The following is a 23254-nucleotide window of genomic DNA, read 5'->3' on the forward strand; positions in this document are numbered from 1 at the left end:
AAAGTCATTTCACATTCTGCCCAATACATGTGCATATATGCTATACAGATGAGATCTCCAAGGCTTCAAAACAAATTTATCCAATCAAATGTCAATGTCCAGAAGCAAAAGACTAGGGGTACCAAATTTGGATAATGTGACCCCATCTTTAAGGGATTCCTGCAGCTTTCCAGCTGTAATGTGCTGACGAGAGTCTCTTCATGGGTCCAAGAATGCAGAAGATAAGGCAGATACCTCGTCACTGTATGAAATATTACCAAATTAACACACTTGCTCAGGATTCAGAAAGCATTTTCAAGCTTTGTTGAAGCTAAAACAAATGCATTTAGAGTTACTGTGTAACACATCTACAAGTACACAGAACAAAACAAAACTAGCACCATGGTGAGTAGGATGGGGATAATCATTACACATCTATACACAGCAGCACTTTAACCTGTCTCATTGTGGCACAACCCTGCTAAGCACAGTCTTATAACTGTACAAGAAGGTAATGTACTTCAGAATCCATCACTGATCATCCATTGCTGGATCTTTAGTTAATTTAACTGATGAAAAGCACATTTAATATGAGCATTAAAAAGCTGAGACAACATATTCCAAATACTTCCCCCTATGTATTAGAAATGCTGTATCAGTACAGTTCACATACCTGTCAAATTTCCTCCTACAGTAGCAACATACATAATCTATGATACAGAGCAGGACCTGGACAACTATGCCCTTGTCTCCCTGAGACAACTGCTCCTTGCTCCTGAGACCTGGCTGTTAGTTGCACAGCCTTGTCTGTTGCCTCCCCAACTTGCACCTCCACTACCCAGGTTGAAGGTTAAGATCCAGCACTAAAAAGCTGCCCCTTTCCTCTGACTGACAAAATCTTAGTCATATCGTAACCCCAGTGCAGTTGGAAAGCCAATCCAATATGCTGGGGAGACAGTCTTGCTCTTCAACTTTAACTTCAAAAATTAAAAAATGTTCAAGCAAGCTTATAGTGTTTCTTCTACAACACTTTGTTTGCCTCCCCTACTGCTGACGAGATTAATCAAAAAGGAAAGTTGCTGATGGGGATGCTCTACGGAAGAGCAAGCTGGAGCCTCTGAACAGCTGCCCCTAGGAAGAGAAGAGGAAAAGGTTTAGGGGAACTGGTTGCAGGTATCTACCCCCAAGAGCAGGCTCCCAAATGCTGCTAGAATGAGTGCTTGCAGGGACCATGAGGGCCAAGTCACAAAGGGATTCTACAGTCTGAAGCCCAAGGATTAAGCAACTGGGGTCTGGTATAAAAGTCCAAGGCCCTGTATGATTAAGTGAAGGTAAAAATTTGCAATTTTCAGTGAATTAATGTACCAAACCATATACATGATTGCATTATGTTATCTACCAGAGATATAGATGTTAAGAGGCAAGCATGCCCATTTATATCATTAACCCCTTCATGTCAAACCCAGTTGGAAATTAAGAGTGGCAAATGTTCTACACCTCTTTTCAGCCAGTTTCTTCCCCATTGCCTTTACCTGGACCACTTTTCAATACAGCTCATCACATTAGAAGGCCAGCATTCATTATCCAACAATCACCTCAAGAGAGGCTTTTAAGACTCACAATTTTTCTCGGCACATTTAAAAAATGTTATCCCTAGCAGACATTAAACTAGCAAGAAGTTGGACATTTACAGTGACTAGAAATCAGAGAGACTGTATTGTGCTTCACTCCCAGCAGTTACTTTGAAACCCTTTGCACAATGCCTGTGTTAGGAAAAATCAGTGACTCTGCAGTCACTTTACTTTACACAACTTGCTTTATTTTAATTAAAAAATTCCATTCAGTAAAAAAGTTGAATACAAAGCTTTACAAGTTCATTTCCAATTCTATAAACAAATCATACAGACATTAAGTTCATTTCTCCATGCTAGTCAAAATAATGTTTCATTTGACTTTTTACCTTGCAGCATACATGTTAGATTACTCAACTAGAAAAGGAACGTAAATCCAAGCAAAGGAATGAATACAGTTGAGTAAGTTACTTTTAGTTCATATAGTAATTGTAATGTTAATTTGTACTGCTGAGAAGACCAACACTGAGCCTTTGTTGTGCTTGAAGGGCAGAGCTGTGAAGCTCAAAGACTGGCACTCTATGCCAACAAAAATGCTGCAATTTTAGATGGTCCTCAGATAAATGCAGCAAAAAGCAAACAAAACAAAAATAAATCCTTACAAAAATCAAGAAAAAGAAGCACAGAATGTCCTCCTTCATGTAACAGAAGCTATGAACTTGGCTTTGCTACTTTGCAATATAACAGCTGCACATCACCTTCCATTCAGTGGAACTCTCCAGTGACAGAAGAACAACACAAGCTCTGGAACACCACACCTGATTCGTTTAGCGTGCAAGTGTCCCTTTTCATCACTCCTGTATTAGAAAAGTTGCTGTCCCACATGTTGGGTGACAAAGTGGACTTGGGAGAGGTCAGGAACAGATCTCTACTATGGAGTAGAGTAGGAAGATTATGGCGATAAGTAGGAAGATTATGGATACGGGTGGGGAGCAATGTTCCCTCTAGGCTGAGTTAGTGTGAGCTAGCTCACAGTTTTTTAGCCTCCGGCTCACACATTTTTGTCTTAGCTCGGGAAGGAGGGCTCCAGAGCAAACTGATTTATGCAGTAGCCAAATCGCTTGCTCACAGCTTTAATGCCAGTAGTTCACAAAGTAGAATTTCTGCTCACAAGACTCCACAGCTTAGAGGGAACATTGGTGGGGAGGAAGAGCCACTTTGATAAAAAGGAAAAATAAGGAAAACCTGTTGGGCTTCACATCAGTAGTTTCAGGAATATTGAAATGAAGGGAAGGAGATGATCGCTTGCAAGTGCAGATAAGACAAAGACAGGCTTGTCCACGTTTGGGATTAATTTAATCATACTCCAAACAAAAAAGCCAACATGTTTCTTCCCTCCTCTTACAGGGGAATTGATCATCAAGAAACCATCTCTGTCTACTCCCTTCTCAATGTAAAAATTGTTGCTGCTCACCTGAGCACTGAGATGTCTCCAACAGTGAATCCAAGAGGAAAACACAGGAGTGTATGGAGGGAGGCCAGCACGTAACCTACACAGCAAAAAAAGAGCAGTCAAGGAGAAGAATATACAGAGAATAGTATACTAAGGGAGCAAGGAACAAGCAGTGCATATACAATACTGAGCACAAACTGGGTAATATCTGCATCTAAATACTCAATTACAACTAAAGAACAATGCAGATTAAGTTCCTGCACTAAGAAAATGTCATTAAAACTGCAACACACATGCCATCTGACTGTTCGACAAACTACAGATACTTTACAATTGCTGGACTAAAAACTCATCAACCAACTGCTTTTATAAAAAGCCCAAGGTTGTAAAATTCAGAAGACACAGCCTGCTTCATATTTATTAGGCTAAAAATACAAGCTGTGCTAACAAAAATATCTGTGAGCTGTTTATATATGTACACACATACAGCCAGCCTGACATCCTCCTGAATCTGTATCTATTTACTTCATTTATACCTTCCTTTTCTCCACTGTTCTTACATTATTCTCTTGTATCAAATCCATGAACTGAATGGCGACTGTATGATTATGATCCATGTATGATTATGATCTATGCCGATAAAGGTTATGAACTTGAACTTGACATTATTCTCTTCTCTTCCATTTTATGTGTGACAGTGTTATGATCTCTGGTATGGGAAAGCTATAGGTGGACTCTGCCAAACAGGAAACAACTTGCTATATTTCTATTTAAGAGGCTGGATAGTTCTTGGGGGTTGGGGAAAGAGCAGAATCACATACCCACAGTTGTTCACTGCCATGAGATCTCCCACAAGAAGAAAAGGGTATGTCAGCATGCTCACGGCAATCTGAAACAAAGTAAGTTTAAAGCTTTTTTCCGCTGCAAAGCTGAATACAAAATGAGCAGGAAGAATCCATACCACTGAAGTCTCCCAGATTATAGTCTGACAACTCTACACTACACTGACTCTCAATATTCAGATCCACCAATTTCTATTAAAAATCTGGAATACCTGGAAAGAGACCCACATACTAAAAGGGTAAGAAGGTTAATGGCTGAGTTTCAGCCTAAACGTTGCACATTGTTGATTATGGGTTTATTTGGATCTGGGTAGGCAGTTCAGCTGTTTCTCAAGCTTCAGGGGCCACAACAGTCAGCAGCACTGTAAGCATTCAGATATAAGAACTAATTGCAAATGCAGATCTTTGAAGTCATCTAACTTGAAATGTGTCATGTTGGCCAGATTTTAAAGGGCAGATGGCTGCTCCTTTTATAAAACCCAGACCTTATAAAGTACAGGTGGCAGAGCTAGTGGTGGCTGGGGGAACTTTTGAAGAAAAGCAGGAGGGAGCCTGCATATGGCACAGAGTTAGTTTGCACAACTCTGGCTCTTCAAGGGGCTGTGCTGTGCATCTTGGGAGAAGGCTATAGACTAGCAGCAAAGTTAAGGGAGTAGATTGTACAGTAACATGCCATAAACTGGTATTCTCTCATATTTTGGAGTTGAGGCACACTTACCAAAAAACTTTGGCAAGTATGCCACCGGTCCCAAGTATGAGAGATTGGAAAGCACTACTTTAAACCACAGTAGCAAAATACAACACTTTAAACATCTCAGATCAGAAGCAACCCCCAAAACCATTTGCTGCCACTCAATGTTTAAGCCAGTGTATACATGACTGCGCATAGAATTTATTTAAGTGAATCATACAAGCAAGCCACCGAACATCTGGTAACTGCACAACAGGAAGATTTGTTTACATACCCCCATCACAAACTTGGTGTAACTCCGGATCACAGAGGCTTGGTTGAACTGAAAGAAAGAAATCAGACTGTCTGATGCCTAGGCCACCGTATAGATTAAGTGAATACAGGAAGATCAAGTAATCCATACTGCTATTTTTAAAAAAGCAAAGAGAAACTGGCAGAGGACTTCCCACAGCTATAAACTGACTTGTATCTGACTTGTACATGCAGCAAGGCAATTTTGGTTTCTCCAAAGAACCCATTGACCTGGAGCTTTTGAAGTTACAACTTCTCTAAAAGGAAACCCAAGCCCCCAGAGTCATTACCTTATTCTATGCAGGTCAGCCTACTCTTTCACAAAAAGAGCCTTTGGTCACACACCACCTAGCTTAATACTTGAGGCCATGCACAAGAGGGAATAGATTTCATGAGCCATATTAAAAAACAGTTTGAGAAATCAGTTTGAGTGTTTTCTTTAGACTCAGTATGTTGTAACTGACAACAGAAAATTAATCTGAGCAAAGCAATGCCGTCCAAAAGAAACCATGTGCACAGGGCAGAAACAGCTGGATGACCCATTATAGGATTTTTTTTAATGGTGAAACATAGATACAATCAAAGCAAAAATTGAAGCATAGATATAATCAAAGAAAAATAATTATTTTAAATACTTTTGCCATCAACCTACACTCTTTTACATGATAGAAAGAAAACAGATTACAGTTCATTTAATTCAGATGTCATACACCTTCAACTGAGATAAAGTTCATAAGTCTTCAGCCAGGTTCCTAATATGTCAGTGAAAATTTATTTCTTCCACTCTCCTTTTACCGCCAAATGTCTTATTTTTGTAGTTCAACCATTAATCAGCCTGCTAAAATCTTCAGAGTCACACTCATGATATGAACCACAAAACAGCCCCTCAGAGTTCAAAAAGGCTAACACTTACGTTGTCATCCACTGCGTAGGTGTTAATGAAGTGAGCCAGAAGGTTGCAGCACCATAGGAAAACAACATCACCTAGAATATGTGGAATTAAACCTCTGGGAAAGCAAGAATAAAGGCTGGATTAAAAAAAAGAACTCTTCAATTAACCTCAAAGGGTTTGAAGATTCCACAATCATGCCTATAACATTATAATCTCACCTTTGTACTTAGAATACAGAACACATACTGGGGATACAAAATGCTGAACTAAAGTATTAAATCAAAACCTGGGCCACCAACACAGAAAAAAGGAACAATATGAAGTTTCCCACTTGCTTATAAACTGTTGGTCCTTGAGGGGAGAAAGGAGAAAAGGAGCTCAGACCAGATGTCAATGCACTGAGAATGCAGAACTTCAAAGAGACAGCACAGCAGGTGATTTTGGAGTAATAAATCATTATCATCTTGTACCAGATTATATTGGTACATTAGTACAGCTGATCATTTCCAAGAGGTAACTAATACTGGCAAGAAAAAATGGTCTGTTTCCATAGTATTCACCTAATGGCAAGAAAAATGTTACCATACCACCAGAACTATATGTTTGTCCGTATTCAAACATACAGAATGATTTTTAAAATGAGTCCACAAATATTAATAACAATACAAATTTGGAAAAGGCAGGCTTAAATTACAGGAATTTCATCCTTAATTATCATTATGCCTCCCAACTGAAGTCCATTGTTCAATGGACAAAATTGGACACGAAAAAATGTGATTTGCTTTGGAAGAAGAATATGTAAAATTTCCATCAGGAACTCTACCATGGTACATAGATCACCTTTAAAAAGATTAAATGCTTTCTTTATATTCAGTGCCTTGCACTATTATAGTGGTACAGGCAATGGATAAGACCAAGAAGTCATTAAGTCTAGCAATATTATCATCATCTATTACCTGGAATGATACATTTTCTCTTGGTGGAGACACTACCAAATGAAAACAAATGCCATTCGATTCAATCTAGTCATTATCTGTTCAAAACCAAAAGGTCATTAATGAAAGTGCCATGCATAAACACACAAGGACCAGTTATTCCAAGGTAGGCAGTATCAATGAGACAGTGTTCAGATTAATCTATGCAGTCACAGTAATAATGGTTATATTAAATGGTCTACATAGCAGGAAACAGCAACAGATTTCACAAGTTTACAAGATGTGTTTGTTACAGGTTACCCAGGCAAACAAAGATACTGTAACATCTTTATCTAGATTATGGAACAAAATATCTGCACCACTCAGTCCAGGGTACCCATCAAGGATATCTTTCAGTACCCTACCTATGGGAGCGCTATTTAGGATACATCATATAATGTATAATAATCTCAATTTTCCTTGGTCATAAATACAAAAACATTCATCTACTAGTATTTTAGAGTATTTTCCACTGCGACGCATGCTGCAGACATGGTCTTAAACTCAAGTCTTGTGAATGTTTTTGGAGTAGATAATCTTTCAGATAAATTTACAACATTTATTTAATTCAACAATGCATTACTTTATAATTCAACAACTTTAAAATTACATATTTCCAATTAAGGAGCTATATTATCACTAAGAATGAAGGAAAACTGACATGAGAAATGACAGTATTTTAATTGCCGGTACATATTATAAAGGACTGGAAAGAAGCACTGTCAAAAATGTATAGTATGTTACAGGATATGAAAAATGTGTTGGATAACAACAAACTGTAAATGGAAAAACATGTTGAATACCCTAATCTCAATTGTAATATGACAAACTATTTGATTTGAGGTGTTGCTCTTCTGTTACGTATAAACTGGAGAAAGCAAGACTATAAACTGATGTAACTGTTAGTATTTAACAGCTTATCAATTAAGGGAAATATTATCATAACGGAAGTGGAAAGTACTGGTGCTTGCAAAGCATGTATGGTTGGCAGATTCCAAAATTAAAATGTTTTGGAAGAAAATTTAAGGTGATTGATAAAGTATATTTTATTATCTAATCCACTAAATGTCTTATTAAGGGTTCTAGTATTGTGAACTAATTGAGAATCTGCTTGTGGCTAAGATCTTGATAGCAAATAAGTGGTGTCACCATCATCCTCTGCCAATGGAAGAATAAGAAAGATTTGGAAGACTTCTGATAAGGCAAAACTGACGGAATATGCCTCTCAGGTATAAAAGAAAAAGCATAGACTATTCAAACATTTTCTTAGGTGTTCCAAGTTCAAGAGTCCACGAGGACACTACATCCTTTTCTTTAACTTATGTACACATTTTAATATATTTAAATAACCTTTGCTCTTCTAAGCAAATGATAAATAGAATGTTTATAAACTTACAAGACATCTAGAAGTTCATTCTTAATGTGGTTCCAAATGACTGCTACTACTACTGGCATTCATTGCCAGCAGGGGATAAAAGAGCTGCCTAAAGAGCTAACAGGATACCCTGCTTCCAATTGCATTGTGCCAATCGCAGACATCATTCTCTGTGTCTCAGCTGTCCAAAAGGATTGTTAGAACCCGCATACCTTTTATACTTCTGTTCCAAGCACCTCACTCTTTCATTAGACAGAAGACTACCTTGTCATTGGATTTTTTTTACAGAATTCATAAAGGTTTCACTAGGTCACATTGGTGAGTATCTTCCTTAATCCTTGTCATATTTTAAAGATTTTTCTCCTGTTACAAAGAGGGACTAGAGTAGTATATTTGCATTTAAAACTGAACCACCACTGATAACTCAATGAATTTGTTATTCATAGTGAGCACAAAACTTGGGATTTTGCTCTATCTCTAATCTAGTATAGATCTCTCTGTCCTGCAGTTCCATGAAAGGACAGCACTCAGTGACTGCAAAGACTATTAAACACTGACTGCAAATATGAGGTTTAGCCACTTTACTGCTGATCTAAAAGCAATCACAGATAAAGTAAGATTTGCTAATCTTCTTATCACTATTTTGATTGAGCCAGTTGTAGTTAACTCCTGTTATTTAAATAAGGCTTGCACTCCTTTCCTTTATAGGCTTTGAGTTTATGAAGGGAGAAGATCCAGGGTTGAGAAGCAGTCAAATACGCACTGCACTCATATAATTTTTACTTGTCGTAACAGGCAAAAGCCTTTCCTGTATTCTATCAGATGAACACTGTGGACCTGAACTATGAGGGTGGAAACAGTAACCTCCTCTTCTGCTAGCAGATTCTTATTCTGGATCTGAGGCCACCCTGAATATGTAATGCCTGATCATGAATAGCAACAGAATGGGTTCAAATTAAACACATTTGATAGGAATTTACTTAGACTCACGTACACGAAGAATCCCCAGAACCCTTCTTCTTTCAAAATGGTCTCAATGGAGCGCAATACACCCCTGCTGAGAAAGGGAAAGGCTCAGGGAAAGGCTCTCATTACCCCCTCTTGAATCTGCAGATTATTGCAGTTGCTACCATCATCCTTCCACATGGGAAAGAATCATATATTTCCTTGACATAATGGATCTGCAAACTCATCATGAACAGTAGCCACCAGTGCTATAACTTTACTGCATGGACCAGGGAAAGAAGGAACAAAAGTGTTCCCACTCTTGAAATCTCTGGTCACTTTTAAGTAAATTCAAAGTATTCAAAAGTGTCATAAACATGGTAGCAGAGAACCATTTACTAGTGGCATTCTTAAAATTAACAGTTTAGCCTAATTCTGCTAAGACGATTCTCAAAGGAAGAAGGTCATCCTTCCTTCTTAAGAGAACAGTGATGATAAAGATTTAACCGCTGTCACAATTATGCAGCATAAACATAGCAGACATTCATTCAGAAGTTTTATGCAAAGAAAGCTTAGAAAATTATGCTTTTATGGTGTTAGTATGAGATATTACATTTTTCAGTTGACCCCATAATGTACAAGTACCCCCATTATCATCTAAGTGTGTAGTTTAGGTAGCACTAATTCATGCAGCAAAATTACATCAGTGCTGACATGGTACACTGAAGGACATAGAACCATGCTGCATTTCCATCAAGTCTCACCATTGTGTGGAATGCACACCTACATGGCATGACACCAAGGCTAGTCTTTCAGCATTCTATGGTTTAAGAGTCAGGTTCTATGGTTTGAGAGCATGGTTCCCATGCACAGTGCTTACTATCTTCCCTGCGTCCTCCCCTTTGAGATTCCTGAACATGTGCATTTCAGTACAGTATATTCTGAAATGGTATCATGTGTCTGCCCATGTTCTGAGGGGGCTATTTACACAATGTGTGGGATATCTGGCACTTCTGGCTTCAAGTGGGGGTTGGGAGATATATAGGGGCAAAGATGCAGCTGACTATGGGGAAACTGTGTGAATATCAATGTTGAAGCTCTGCAGTTTATATTGATAAAATGATACACCTGACAGTTCTTCCTAGCCTTTACTTTAAACATCCAACTCAAGAACACCAAGAGATTCTCACCCATATTTAACTTCCCGTCCTATAAACTGGACCATACAACGCATAGAGATTACTGTGAAAGAGAGAAATGAACACAGAAGCAAAGTTTGCCATTGCACAAAGTTCTGTGAACATGGCCACAATACAAAACCAACATCGTATCAGATAGTTCTCCACTCACCATTCTGAATCAAGGTACAAAAGCCTACTTCAACATTCCTCCACACTAGCAAACCACCACCAAAAGGGGTGTATGATTTATACCAATTTCTCCCTCACTGTTCTTACTGTACACATTTGGTTCAACACAAAAATGAGATAAACTGCAACCATTTTCAATAGGTAAGCAGTTGGTCCTGCTACTTACAAATATTTTCCCTTGTACCTTATGTAGCAAGAAGCTCTCCACTGCTGAAGGAGGCTCTTCTACTGGTGCTCAAGAAAAACTACCAGCAGAAAAATTTCATAGGGACCAACCTTTAGACTTGAAAGGACTTCATTTGGCCTCCTGATTAAAATCCATAACAGTAATAACAGATTCCAAATAACTGCTGCAGCTACGATTGGGGGAAAGAGGTAGCAGCTAAGAATGGGGGAGAGAAAGTTATTCTATGGACAACATCCAATTTTTAAGTGGCAGTCCAGGAGTAGTCTGAATAAGCATTTCAAATACACAATCAAGTGCCTGGATACAGTTTTTGCAGACCTTTTGGTGGTTTGGATCCCACAGTGTTTTTCCTCCAATGGGAAAGGGGAGAAGATGCTTATAGATTTGCCGATCATGCTGTTTCTGGGGTACCTTGTCTCCCAGTTTGTCTCCCAGGAGCAGCATTTCAGGAGGCAGTGGAAGGAGGGAGTCTAATAAGCCCCATTCTGCTGATGGAGATGCCTTCTGTTAGCAGAGATTTACCGCAGGATCCAAGCCAGTGAATATCCCTAGGTACAAGATGTTGTTATTGATTCACTCTAATTTTTATCACACTCTTTTTGAAGGCTACTGGTTATAAGGATCCTTCTGAAATTATCCAAATATAAATTGGTTTACTAAATACCATTTTATGTTCCAAATCATGCAACAGTATCACTCCAGCCTGGTACATCAAGAAAGACAGGTATTTTGTATATGTACATGCTTTGAGTAACCATGCGTTCCAAGTTAGTGTCCATTTCTCTCATGTTAAGTGTATATATCGTACCAGTGCTCCATCAAGGTCTGTACTGTCTTCTCAAACTGGCAGCAGCTCTCCAGGGTCTCAGGCAGAGGTCTTTCACATCACCTACTGACTGGTCCTTTAAACTGGAGACTTCAGGGATTGAACATGAGACCTTCAGCATGCCAAATGGATGCTCTATCACTAAGCTACGGCCTTGCCAATGTATTCAAATTCCAAGCACATTTTTCAGTAAGACATGACAAAATAAAAACCAATGGTTCTTGATCAGGCTACAAGATTAATGTTCAAGCAGAGAAAGGGACTGAAAAAACGCAAACCCTGCACAGCTCACCATGCAGCGGATGGGAGATAACCCGGGACACACACTGCATCATCATCTCATGGGAGGTCTAATAAAATATAAACACAACACAAATCACCTTCTGATAAAATGGCATCACCTGGCTGTAACTGACTCTACAGTTAGTTGCATAGGGAAATTTGTTTTAATGGAACATATCTTAAATTATTTTCAAATTACAAAATTGTTTGCTTGACTACATAGAATGCTGCAACTTCCACTGTCTCTTCATTATGTTAAGTCACTCCCTGTCTCCCACACAGTCTTGCTTCAAGGTAACTGTATCCCCGTTCATTCAGATAAGTGAGATTGTGAAACTGAACTGTAATTAGAAGCCAAGGGAACATGGACAACTTTACCTCTGATGTACATCCAGGTTGCAGATGTATAATGAGCTAAGTCTAAAGGCAAAAATTCATTTTCTTGAAATTTCTCAAGCCTTCTAGCTTCATATATTCTCTTTAATTAAGCAATTTTACTTTGTTTCCTGAATGCCAAGTATGCCAATCTCTTAACCAAATCAGACTGACCCCATTTATTAGTAGGAAAATGTAAGATACAAACAGTCTTAACACTACCACTCATACAGAGTGTCCTATCTTCTCAGCATCAGAGGGACAACAAATCAACCTCCACACTGAACACCCGGGATTATTCACTAAACTATAAAGCTATTAGATGAAGTTGCTCTTTTCAAGTACAAGATAAAAAAAAGCCTTTGTGGGTTCCACCTCTTTCACCACTTTCCTGAGGGAAGTTTTCACATCATCCTTGTTCGAAACATGCTCCATATCCTCCAAAGGAAAGGCCTGGAGTATAAAAGAGAAAACACAAAGACATCAAACTAGTTTCCCTCCACATGCCTTTCTATGATTAGCAATGGCAAGTGATGAAGTCATGCAAAAAACGATCAGATTTTGGGGCAGAGAGGCATGGAAATTTAAAGTAAAAATAAATTCTACAGTTTCTTATCAAATCTAATTTTTACTACTTTAACAGCATAAAATGCATAATTTAAACACTGTACTATTTGGCATATTTATACAATTTAAAAGTTAGTTTTCTAGTTACTTAGTTTTCTAACTTTTTGTTTGTTGTAGTTTTTTTACAATCAAAACTGTGAACACACCCAATATATAAGAAAAAGAGCAGCAAACTGTTGCACTCTATACTACCTTAGCCATGCATATCTTAGTTTTTGTCATCTGAGAGGTAGGAAAAAGTTAAAATTAACAGAAATCAGTTTTTCTAGTAAACAAATGGAAGTGTATTATTGGGACAGAAACAGTCTCATACAGTCACAATTTTATCAGCAGCATATCTGGATATGACGTAAAGCATAACATGGAAAACAAAACTCTTCAATAATGTATTATTGTATATGTAATATCTTATTAATTAAACAAAATCAGTTGCCTTCAAGCACTGTATTTTTGAAAATTATGTTATATGTGTCTATAGAAATTATAATCTCCTACTGAAAGAAGTCTTACATAGAAAAAGCTTTAAAATGCATTCCACTCAATCTAAAAGAGAAAAATATTTCATAGGACTTTGTTTTCAGAGCACCCCAAAATGTCCATTTTTTTGGTTGGAAAAACAGAAGACAATCCTAAGAGGACCCCCCCCATTTTCCCAAAAGAAGAAGGAGGAGGAGGACGAGGAGATTGGATTTATACTTTGCCTTTCACTACCCAAAGGTGTCTCAGAGCGGTTTACAAACTCCTCTCCCCACAACAGACACCCTGTGAGGAAGGTGGGGCTGAGCGAGCTCTGACAGAAACTGCTGTTTTTCAAGAACAGCTCTTATCAGAGCTACGACTTGCCCAAGGTCATCCAGCCAGGTACAAGTGGAGGAGTGGGGAATCAAACCCGGTTCTCCCAGATTAGAGTCCGCACACTTAACCACTACACCAAACTGGCTCACACAACACCCAACCAGAGTACAGAACTCTGGCATACTAACAAAGTGCAAGTAGTGGTCAAATGCCCTGTTTAAGCAAGATGCTGCACATATGCAATAAACTATGGCTAAGGGGGACAGGTTATCACATCCTGCCTTCCCCCAAACAGCTCAGGGTTGCATACATGGAGCAAGTTCAGATCAGCCCAGCTATCTTCAGAACAAGCCAATGCAGTAAGGTAAATGTGAGACAGTGATGACCAAAGCCACCCAGTGTGGTCAACAGTAGAGCAGGGATTTGAACTCAGGCAACCACAGTGACGTTCACATCTCCTTCTCAACTCCCTTCTTCACCATGTTTTTGCTGAATAATTCCTTCCACTCTCCAGAAATAGAAGAAGATGAGATTGGATTTATACCCCACCCTTCACTCGGAGTCTCAGAGCAGCTTACAAACTCCTTTCCCTTCCCCTCCCCACAACAGACACCCTGTGAGGTAGGCGGGGCTAAGAGAGCTCTTTCCAGAACTGTCCTTGAGAGAACATCTCTGACAGAACTATGACTTGCCCAAGGTCATCCAGCAGCTGCAAGTGGAGGAATGGGGAATCAAACCCGGTTCTCCCAGATTAGAGTCTGCACACTTAACCACTACATCAAACAGAAGGAAACTGCTGTACTTTTCTGAAACTCTCAGCTGGGAAATATGTAAAGGTCTCTTGTTGATCGCCAAGTGCTTGAAGCAAACCGTGGCATTAAAAAGTATGCACCCCAAACTCCGTGGAGCTTGCATGAGCTTCTCCATCCCCACACACTTCTAAACAACGCACAGAAGGGAGTGGGGTGGCAACCTGTTGACATTTCTTAACCGTACATTAGAGCAGACAGTGCTGAGCTGCCTTGCTTTCAGAGCTTTCTTGCACACAGCAGGAGGAGACAGAGTGGAAGGCAGCCAACTTATCTTGGCAGGAGACAGAACAGCACTTCTCCCATCCTTAATGAGGAGCTGTCACTGAAGATTAGAAAAATGCAATCAACAGCACCACTGTCAAAAGCAGAACAGGCCAAGAAGTGTCAAACTAAAACTTTCACAAGAAATAAAGGGTCACTGTGAAAGGATCAGCACCTCATTATTTTAGTGAGCTTGAAGGCATTCAGACATACTTAAAACCATTTGATGGTGACTTAATTAATTTAAAATATGGTCCATGAATGCCATCAGCATTTGATTGTGATAAAAAATGCTCCGGACTCACAAAATTAAAAGAATGTATAGAGAGGCTCCAATTACCATGAGGCCAGCTGCTGAAAGGCTTTCAAAATGGGTTTCTGTCTTTGGTTGAAGGAGAGAAGCTACTTACTACTGTTCTTGATATCTACTCCTTCCAAGATTACCTGAAAATACTTTATAGCTTGGAGCAATTCATAAGTAGCATTCAAGACACTGATTCTGGAAGGCAATTTGTTCCTTACCTTCTTCACTCGCCCTCGAGTTACAGTTGATAAAGAGCTAGAGATGATTCGAGGTATAAGGCCACGGAACAAGCCTTTTTTCCCATCCACTTTCACAATGTGTCTGGCTAGGGAATAAAAAATAGTGGTATCACTCCATCATTGGTCTTCTGGACCGCTAACTTTAAACTGACCAAAAATCTTCCTAAAATTCATATCTCAGGGGCATTAACCTATCCAAGAGCCCACAGCTCTTCGTAAAATGGATACAACCCCTGGCACTTTCAACTAGTCTATTGACTACTGTCAGCCTACCTGAAAGAGTTACACTGGATTTATTGGGTAAGGTCAGAGTGTGAAGATTCCTTTAACTCATGCTTAGTTGTGCTGCATCTTTCCACCCCAAAGGGTTCAGGTTATAATCTGCAAAATGTTTCGAAAGGAATTGCATAAAGCCTAAGTTATTATAAAGATCAGTTGGTCAGAGAAAGGAAAAACTCAAAGCAACCCTACTGTAATTAATATACTGTAACACCTCTGAAGTTAGCTGCACCAATACTAGTAAGATTGCCCCGTCTTTTTTTTAGCCTTTGAGGTCAAATGCTACCATTTTGTTTGCACTTGCATATTTTTCCAGCACAGCCTTCTACTGATGTACAAAACTCTTGCACTGATGCAAGAACTTCTCATATAAACACACTGTTTTTGCACCAAAGGAACATGTGGTTGCCAATGGAATAAAATTGAAGGATCCAGCCCTTGGAATACCAGACTAAAAGCTACCATGCTAAGAAACAAATGAGATAACATGACCTCTATTACCCAGCTATATTATTCAGTCCTTCAGTTGATCAAGTGATGTTCACTGTATAAAGCTACGACAATCAGAAAGCAGGACAAAATATAACAGACATTGCTAGCGAAGTCATCAGAATATAATTAGAGAGATCTAAAAGTAGGGGATCAGTTAGCAAAACAAATCATCCCTCACACAGAGCAACAATTTCATACCAAAAAACCAATTCATGAATCAATCTGTGATGTACATAAGTATCTTGCTACTCTACTGAATACATTTCTATCCTCATGTTTCTATTCTACCCCTTCACCTTGTGCAATATAGATCGCTAATGGATTTTTTAAAAGAGATGCCAAATATTTCTCTTGGGGAATTACCTAAATGGCATGATAGTAGGTTACGTGTTATATCCTCAGCCACCACGTAGGCTTTGGATATGTAGCTTTCAGATAAAGGGACTCTTAACATGATACTGAAGGCATGGCTCTATCTTTCAAGGAAGTATCTTTTTTTTAACTAAAGGATGACCACTGTGCATTTTAAATTATATCTTAAAAATAAAATTATGTCTTAGAAATAAAAATGATGTGTAGCGGCACAAGACATATTTAATGGCATATATAACATTTACACATCCATGAACTGAACAATTTCTCAAACCATTGTTCCACCAATCACATTAAGCATTCCCATTTCTATTATGAAACCAGTATCAGAACAAAATTGCATAAAACTACAGGCTGCAAAAAAGAATAACCAAATTTATCTATCACCCAATTGAAACCACTCAAAATGTAGCTTGTACTCACACACTTGCTGGCATCTTACATTAATAACTCACCCCCCCTTTCTTGTTTAAGATGGCACTGATTGTGGATTTTTACCAATGTAAAATTCTATGCATCAAATTATAACAATCCAGTGATTGTCAAAAACGTCAAGCAGAAAACAAAAAACTCCAACTACATTAACGACAGGGTTGCATTTCATGCTTGTTTCTTTGAAAAGCAATAAATAAAGAAATTGTGCTCTTTGTAAAAGATAACATTTCTTAAAATCAGAGAGATGTATCTGAATCATATGAACATTTGATCTACCAATCGGGTTTGAACTCTGCATGGTCTTTACTAGGAAATTCACAAAACCTTACTTGCTTTAGTAGGACATGCTCACCATATGTAAAAAAGCCAGGAAGGTATAATACTTTTCTCCCCAACAAGTTTCTCCCAAGGGTTGGAGGCAGAGGTTCGTGCCCGACCTTTAAAAGAAATATCAATCAGGCAACTTCTCCTTACAAGTGTTCTCTGGAAACTACTGATCTTTACTTATAAGTTTATGTTGTTGTTGTTGTCACACAGTCAAGTCCGACTCTTCGTGACCCCATGGACCACATCACGCCAGGCCTTCCTGTCTTCCATCATGCTCCGGAGTTTGCTTAATTTCATTATAACTTTACCTATATAAAAACTTAAGATTTTCCATTTGCTGCAAAACAGAAAGACCGCTCAGTGTCCCTCAAACAGAACTCTTCATCTGCCAGCCCAGAGTCCCACTAAACTTTCTTTCTTTCTTTCATTAGATTTATATACCGCCCTCCCCAAATGGGCTCAGGGTGGTGTACAACAGTTAAATAATACAATTAAAACAGTATTAAAATAACAATTTACACATAAAATATCATAAAATAAGTAAAATAAAAATCATAAAATACCATGTAACTATAAAAAAGGTAAAGGTTCCCTTGCTCAAAAGCCAGTCGAGTCTGACTCTAGGGTTGCGGTGCTCATCTCCGTTTCAAAGCCGAAGAGTCAGCGCTGTCTGAAGACGTTTCCGTGGTCATATGGCTGGCATGACTAAACACCAAGGTGCACGGAATGCTGTTACCTTCCCACCAAAGTGGTACCTATTTAGCTACTTGCAATTTCTTGCTTTCGAACTGCTAGGTTGGCAGGAGCTGGAACTAGAGATGGGAGCTCACTCCGTCATGCGGCACACTCAGGTCTTGAACTGCTGAACTACTGACCTTCCACAGCCTGCAGTTCAGCGTCTTAACCACTTGAGCCACCGCAGCTTCTATGGGAATCCATCCATACACAACTGAAGGTTCAGTTGAAGCCACCCTGGGGAACAGCACACCACGCTAGCATTCCATTCCCATGCATTCCACAACTGCAGGCCCCAGAGGGGGGAAACTGCTTGTGGGAAGACCCACCAGCAAATAAACATTCCTGTCTGCCATTCCAAGAGGCAGGCTGGGCAACACCCTGGCTCGCTGGCAATCAGCACTACTGATTACAAGCAGACCTGTGAGATGACTTCTAGAGCCTGCCATATTTAAGTAGCCACTTTACAGGGCCAATACATTTTAAAACACCTGAACATCCATCCAAAGCAGCATTGTGAACAGTGCAACAAACCCTGGAAACAGAGGCCTAATCAGCAATAGTTCCAGGAGTGATATGGAAATAGCATCATTCCTGGAGATACTCTGGGACAATGCAGAGACCCCTCCCACTACAATTTACTGTGAGAGGCAAATTAGAGTAGATCAGTAACCAGCAGGCAAAGCCACCAAGCTTTATGCCCAAGTGGTGATTTAAACACTGATGCTCATCTCCCATTGGTCGGGAACCAAACTTTCGCGATTCTAGGATTCTGCCTCGCTATTTCTGAGAACCTGGAAGAGGCAGCGGCCCAAAGAAACCCCTCAGAGGCTTAAACCTTGCCCACGCGTTATTGGCAACCTGGGACTCTGACCCAACCGCACCTGCACCAGGAGCTTCACATAAAGCAGCGGATGGCTCAGGGACGTGAAACCGGCGCTTAATGCCACGAAGAGCACGTCCGCCCCCTCGGCTGGGCCCGGTCCTGCTCCCGGCCCAGCTGCAGGGGGAGGCACCCCGGGACCAACAGAAGCCACCGCCATTCCCAACTCCCAAACCAATGAGGAAGCCTACTTCCGGGTTCGACTCCCTTCCCTTGTCACATGATCAGATCCGTCGGGACATGGAGTTTATACGTAACACGTCACGCTTGGCAAAGAGGTATACATCCCCTCAGCCTTTAGCGCCATTTCCGGACTAACGGCCAATGCAAAGAATGGCGGGGTATTATCATAGAGACGTTAGGGGGTAGTGCGTCCGTGGTGAAAAGAGCGGGAAAGGAACTAGTTTTTCCCGCCCTCTTCCTCCCGACAGTTATGTGTCATTAGGCGATACCATTATGAAGGCACAGAGACGATATGAAATTAGAATGAGAAAACTGCTAGTTTCCCTTCAACCAGGTTTCCTCCTGACTGTTCTTAAGACGACCCTAACCCTGTGGAGTGTTATTGAAGGAGATTCCTGCAGAGTCTCGGGGGAGTTCTGTGAAAATCGACCCCCCTCAGAATTATATTGGAAATTACCTTTCGAACGGTGTTCTGTGCAGTAAGGTAGTGGCGCCCTTTAGCGTTCTTAGGTGTTATTGTATGAGCTTGGCTAGTTTTAGAGCTAATGAACCATTGCGATTGCTGAGCAGCAGCAAATGTTATACGTATATTTTGTACTCCAAATACAAATGAAGATAGAGGCATAATGAAATGAAAACGACAGTTAATAATACAACAAATAAATGAATTCATTATTCAGCATCCAAGTGCTTGTGGAGGGAAAACCAATGCAATATTGTTTGTTAAAATTAACTCTGTGTCCATGGCAATTGGTGATGTGTGTGTGTTTGCCCTCACACAGTAAGTGCACATAAGAGCTGGGTATTTGGTTGCACGGCAAGTAGAGTAAAACAGGATAAGAAGATCAGAATTGGCATACCTTAACATTTAAAGGCTAGGGGGAAACCACATGGACTAGCTAAATATAGCAATACTTTCAAACACTAGCAAAAATATTAAATGAACCCAACATTCTCAGATGCAGATCAGGTACAATAGTTTTGCCATTTAAGAACATAAGAGAAGCCAGTGTTGGATCAGGCCAATGGCCCATCCAGTCCAACACTCTTGTCACACAGTGGCCAAAAATACCCAGTGCCATCAAGCGGTCCACCAGTGGGGCCAGGACACTAGAAGCCCTCCCACTGTTGCTCCCCCCCAAGCATCAAGAATACAAAGCATCACTTGCCCCAGACTGAGACTTCCTATCTATACCTTGTGGCTAATAGCCACTGATGGACCTCTGCTCCATATGTTTATCCAATTCCCTCTTGAAGCCATCCATGCTTGTAGCCACCACCACTTCCTGTGGCAGTGAATTCCATGTGCTAATCACTCTTTGAGTGAAGTACTTCCTTTTATCTGTTTGTTTCCTATTAATTAGCCAGTTTTTGATCCACAAGAGGACTTGTCCTTTTATCCCATGACTACTGAGCTTATTTAGGAGGCTTTGATGAGGAACTTTATCAAAAGCTTTCTGGAAGTCAAGGTAAACAACATCTATTGGGTCCCCCTTGTCCAGAAATAACTTGAAAACACTTGATCTCAAAGAGAATAGATCCAATTCAGGCAAAGAGATGTTGAGTAGGCAAGGGGATTGTTTGGTGGAAACAAAATCCTGCCTGGAAAAAACCCGCGATTCTGTTTTGCTGTGCTGATTTGCCAGGTCCCCCTATCCACCGGCAGGGAATGGTGGCATAGGGTTGCCAGATCCAGGTTGGGAAACCCCTGGAGATTTGGGGATGGAGCCTGGGAAGGACAGGGACCTAGGGTTGCCAGGTCTGGGTAGGAAAATACCTGTAGACCTTGGGGGTGGATCTAGGAGAGGGCAAGGTTTGGGGAGGGAAGGGGCCTCAGCATGGTACAGTGCCATAGAGTCCACCCTCCAAAGAAGCCATTTTGTCCAGGGGAACTGGTCTCTGTCAGCTGGGGATCAGTTGTAAAACTGGGAGAGCTCAAAGCCCCACCTGGGGGCTGGTAACCCTACAGGGACCTCAGTGGGATACAAAGCATCCATTTTCTCTAGGAGAACTGATCTCTATAGTCTGGAGATAAGCTGATCTGTAATTCCAGGGGATCCCCAGGTTCCACCTGGAGGCTGGCATCCCTACCTCCCCATCCCCTGCCAGTGGCCTGCGGGATCCAATGCCCTCCTGGCGGCTCATTAAATGAACTTGTAGAGGACTGGCATAGCCGACTCTCGGCAGCCATCAATGAGATCACTCCCTGATGCTCTTTGTGCCCTCGCTCTAGGCTCGCTCCCTGGTTCACCCAGGAGCTGCGGCTTATGAAGCAAAGGCTAAAATGGCTAGAGAGATGGTGGCGGTATTATAACAAGAAAGTAACACAAAACCCCAAGGAAATCACAGGGGCCTTTGAGAAATTTTACAAAGACCTGTATAAAAAGAAGAATATAGTGGACTTTCAGGAGGAAATTAGCCAAACAATAGAAGAAACAGAGAGAGGAAAACTGAGGGATGAGATTACGGCCCAAGAAATAAGGGAAGTAATTAGAGAACTTAAGAGGGGCAACTCTCCTGGGTTAGATGGTTTTACGGGGGAATTTTACAAAGAAATGATGGATATCTTGATACCGGAACTTCAGGTACTGTTTAATGAAGTTCTGGAGGGTAAAAGCGCTCCGGGCTCAAGGAGGATGACCGAAATAATACTGATCCTTAAACCTCAGAAAGACCCTAAAGAAGTAGGATCATGTAGACCCATAAGTCTCCTAAACCAAGACTATAGGATCTTTGCAAAAATAATGGCAAACAGACTAAAGAAGGTAATACCATCCATAATAAAAGGTGATCAGTATGGGTTCGTAAAAGGTAGAAGCATAGCGCACCCTATAAGGAATATCCTAAATGTGTTATACCATGGACACCAGAAGAAGATAGGATTACTAAAATTAGACGTTTACAAAGCCTTTGACACTCTAGCTCATGAATACCTATGGCAAATAATGAGTAAAGTGGGAATCGAAAAGGAATTCCTAGAGGCAATTAAGGAAATATATAAAGGAGGGAAGGCAATAGTGAGAGTAAATAATGAGCACTCACAAGCATTCCCTATACAAAGAGGGGAACGGCAAGGGTGCCCATTGTCACCGCTACTCTTCATAATGGCAGTAGAACAGTTAGCGGAAAGAATCCGGAATTCTGGAAGAATAGAAGGTTACAAGATAGGGAAGACGGAAATGAAAATTAATTTGTTTGCAGATGACATCATAATCATCATGACAAATCCTAAAGAGGGAGTTAAGGAAGTTAAGATTATTTTAGAGGATTTCGAAAAAAACTCAGGGCTAAGTGTAAATATGGAAAAATCCGAAATTTTATACGTAAATGTAAATAGAGAAGAAAAGAAAGAAATAAACAGAAGTACAAACATAGGGCTAGGAGTTAAGAAATTTAAATATTTAGGAATAGTAATACAGAAAAATTTGGATAAGATGATAAAGGAAAATTATGATAAAATTTGGAAGAAAATAGAGAAGGATATGAGAAGGTGGAAAAACAAAACAATAGGGATATCCTCTAAGATTAGAAGTGTTAAAATGTTCTGGGTACCAAAAATATTGTACTTACTCCAAACACTACCAGTGGGAGCAATGGAAAATAAAATTACTCAGTGGAACAGATTATTAAAAGAGTGGATTTTCGGCAACAAAAAATGTAGGTTTCATAAAGGGATAGTATACAGCCATAAATCAGAACTGGGATGGGGAGTTCCAGACTTAAATAGGTACTATGAGGCATTCCAACTTAAATCATTACTGGAATTAAGTGAGGAAAAAGAACTGAAATGGGTTAAATTTGAGGATGAGATTAATAACAATATAGGAAGATTAGGTATGTTTCACAAAGTTAAGGCTAATGAACTAAAATTAACAATAGGCCCTAGAAGATCAACATTAGAAGTCTGGAGGAAGTGGCAACCGCATTGGCTAAGGAGACCCTCTAGATGGGCGCCATTGGAAACTATCATAGAAAAGGAGCAAGAAATCAAATGGTGGGAAATTTTAAGGTCTAAAGGATATCATAGAGTGGAGGATATGTTTAGAGGGAAAATCCTCAAGTCACTCCAAGAAGTAACAGAGGAGATAGGTAAACAACACTGGTTAAAAATAGCAGGTCTCTATAAGGCTATAAAGGAGATCTATGAAAAAGAAGACATGTGGATAGACGAACCAATGGAAGAAATATATAAAGAAATGGTTGTGAAGAAACAAGGTCTAGTAGGGAAAATGTATAAAAAGATGATATTAAATAAAGATAAAATGATAGAATATTTACAACAAGTGTGGAGTAGAGAAGGAAGGATAACAGAGAGGATGGCAGGTAAAATTATGAGAGGAATAGACAAAATTAAGGTATTTAGATTCAAAGAATTGGAATATAAATTTCTCACGAAATGGTATAAGACACCGGCTCAACTGGCTAACATGTTCCCAGGATCAAGTTCACTTTGCTGG

At 40.0% G+C, this 23254-nt stretch overlaps 1 protein-coding gene across 1 annotated transcript; it reads right to left on the reverse strand.

Moving 5' to 3' along the window:
• Positions 1-491: 491 nt before the first annotated feature.
• On the reverse strand, positions 492-18804 carry MTCH1 (mitochondrial carrier 1). Its single transcript, XM_015419456.1, has 12 exons — positions 18616-18804; positions 17022-17106; positions 15071-15177; positions 12429-12506; positions 11689-11746; positions 10204-10255; positions 9063-9122; positions 5741-5834; positions 4811-4858; positions 3825-3892; positions 3025-3100; positions 492-1110 (listed from the first exon to the last, which is right to left on the reverse strand). The coding sequence occupies exons 1-12, from the start codon at positions 18772-18774 to the stop codon at positions 1039-1041; spliced, it is 957 nt and encodes a 318-aa protein (XP_015274942.1). The 5' UTR covers positions 18775-18804; the 3' UTR covers positions 492-1038.
• Between the last annotated feature and the right edge of the window lie 4450 nt (positions 18805-23254).

Source organism: Gekko japonicus, unplaced genomic scaffold (genome assembly GCF_001447785.1).
Source record: "Gekko japonicus isolate JY-2015 unplaced genomic scaffold, Gekko_japonicus_V1.1 scaffold591, whole genome shotgun sequence".
Lineage (NCBI taxonomy): Eukaryota > Metazoa > Chordata > Lepidosauria > Squamata > Gekkonidae > Gekko > Gekko japonicus.

Bases quoted from the DNA above. Each gene is read 5' to 3' on its own strand.
- MTCH1 (XM_015419456.1), bottom strand. From the start codon at position 18,774: ATGGCGGTGGCTTCTGTTGGTCCCGGGGTGCCTCCCCCTGCAGCTGGG. The intron at 11,747-12,428 runs GTGGAACCCACA...ATATTTTATTAG, and splicing joins TCAGGAAAGTGGTGAAAGAG to ACCTCCCATGAGATGATGAT. The intron at 3,893-4,810 runs GTATGTAAACAA...ACTTTGTTTCAG, and splicing joins ACACCAAGTTTGTGATGGGG to ATTGCCGTGAGCATGCTGAC.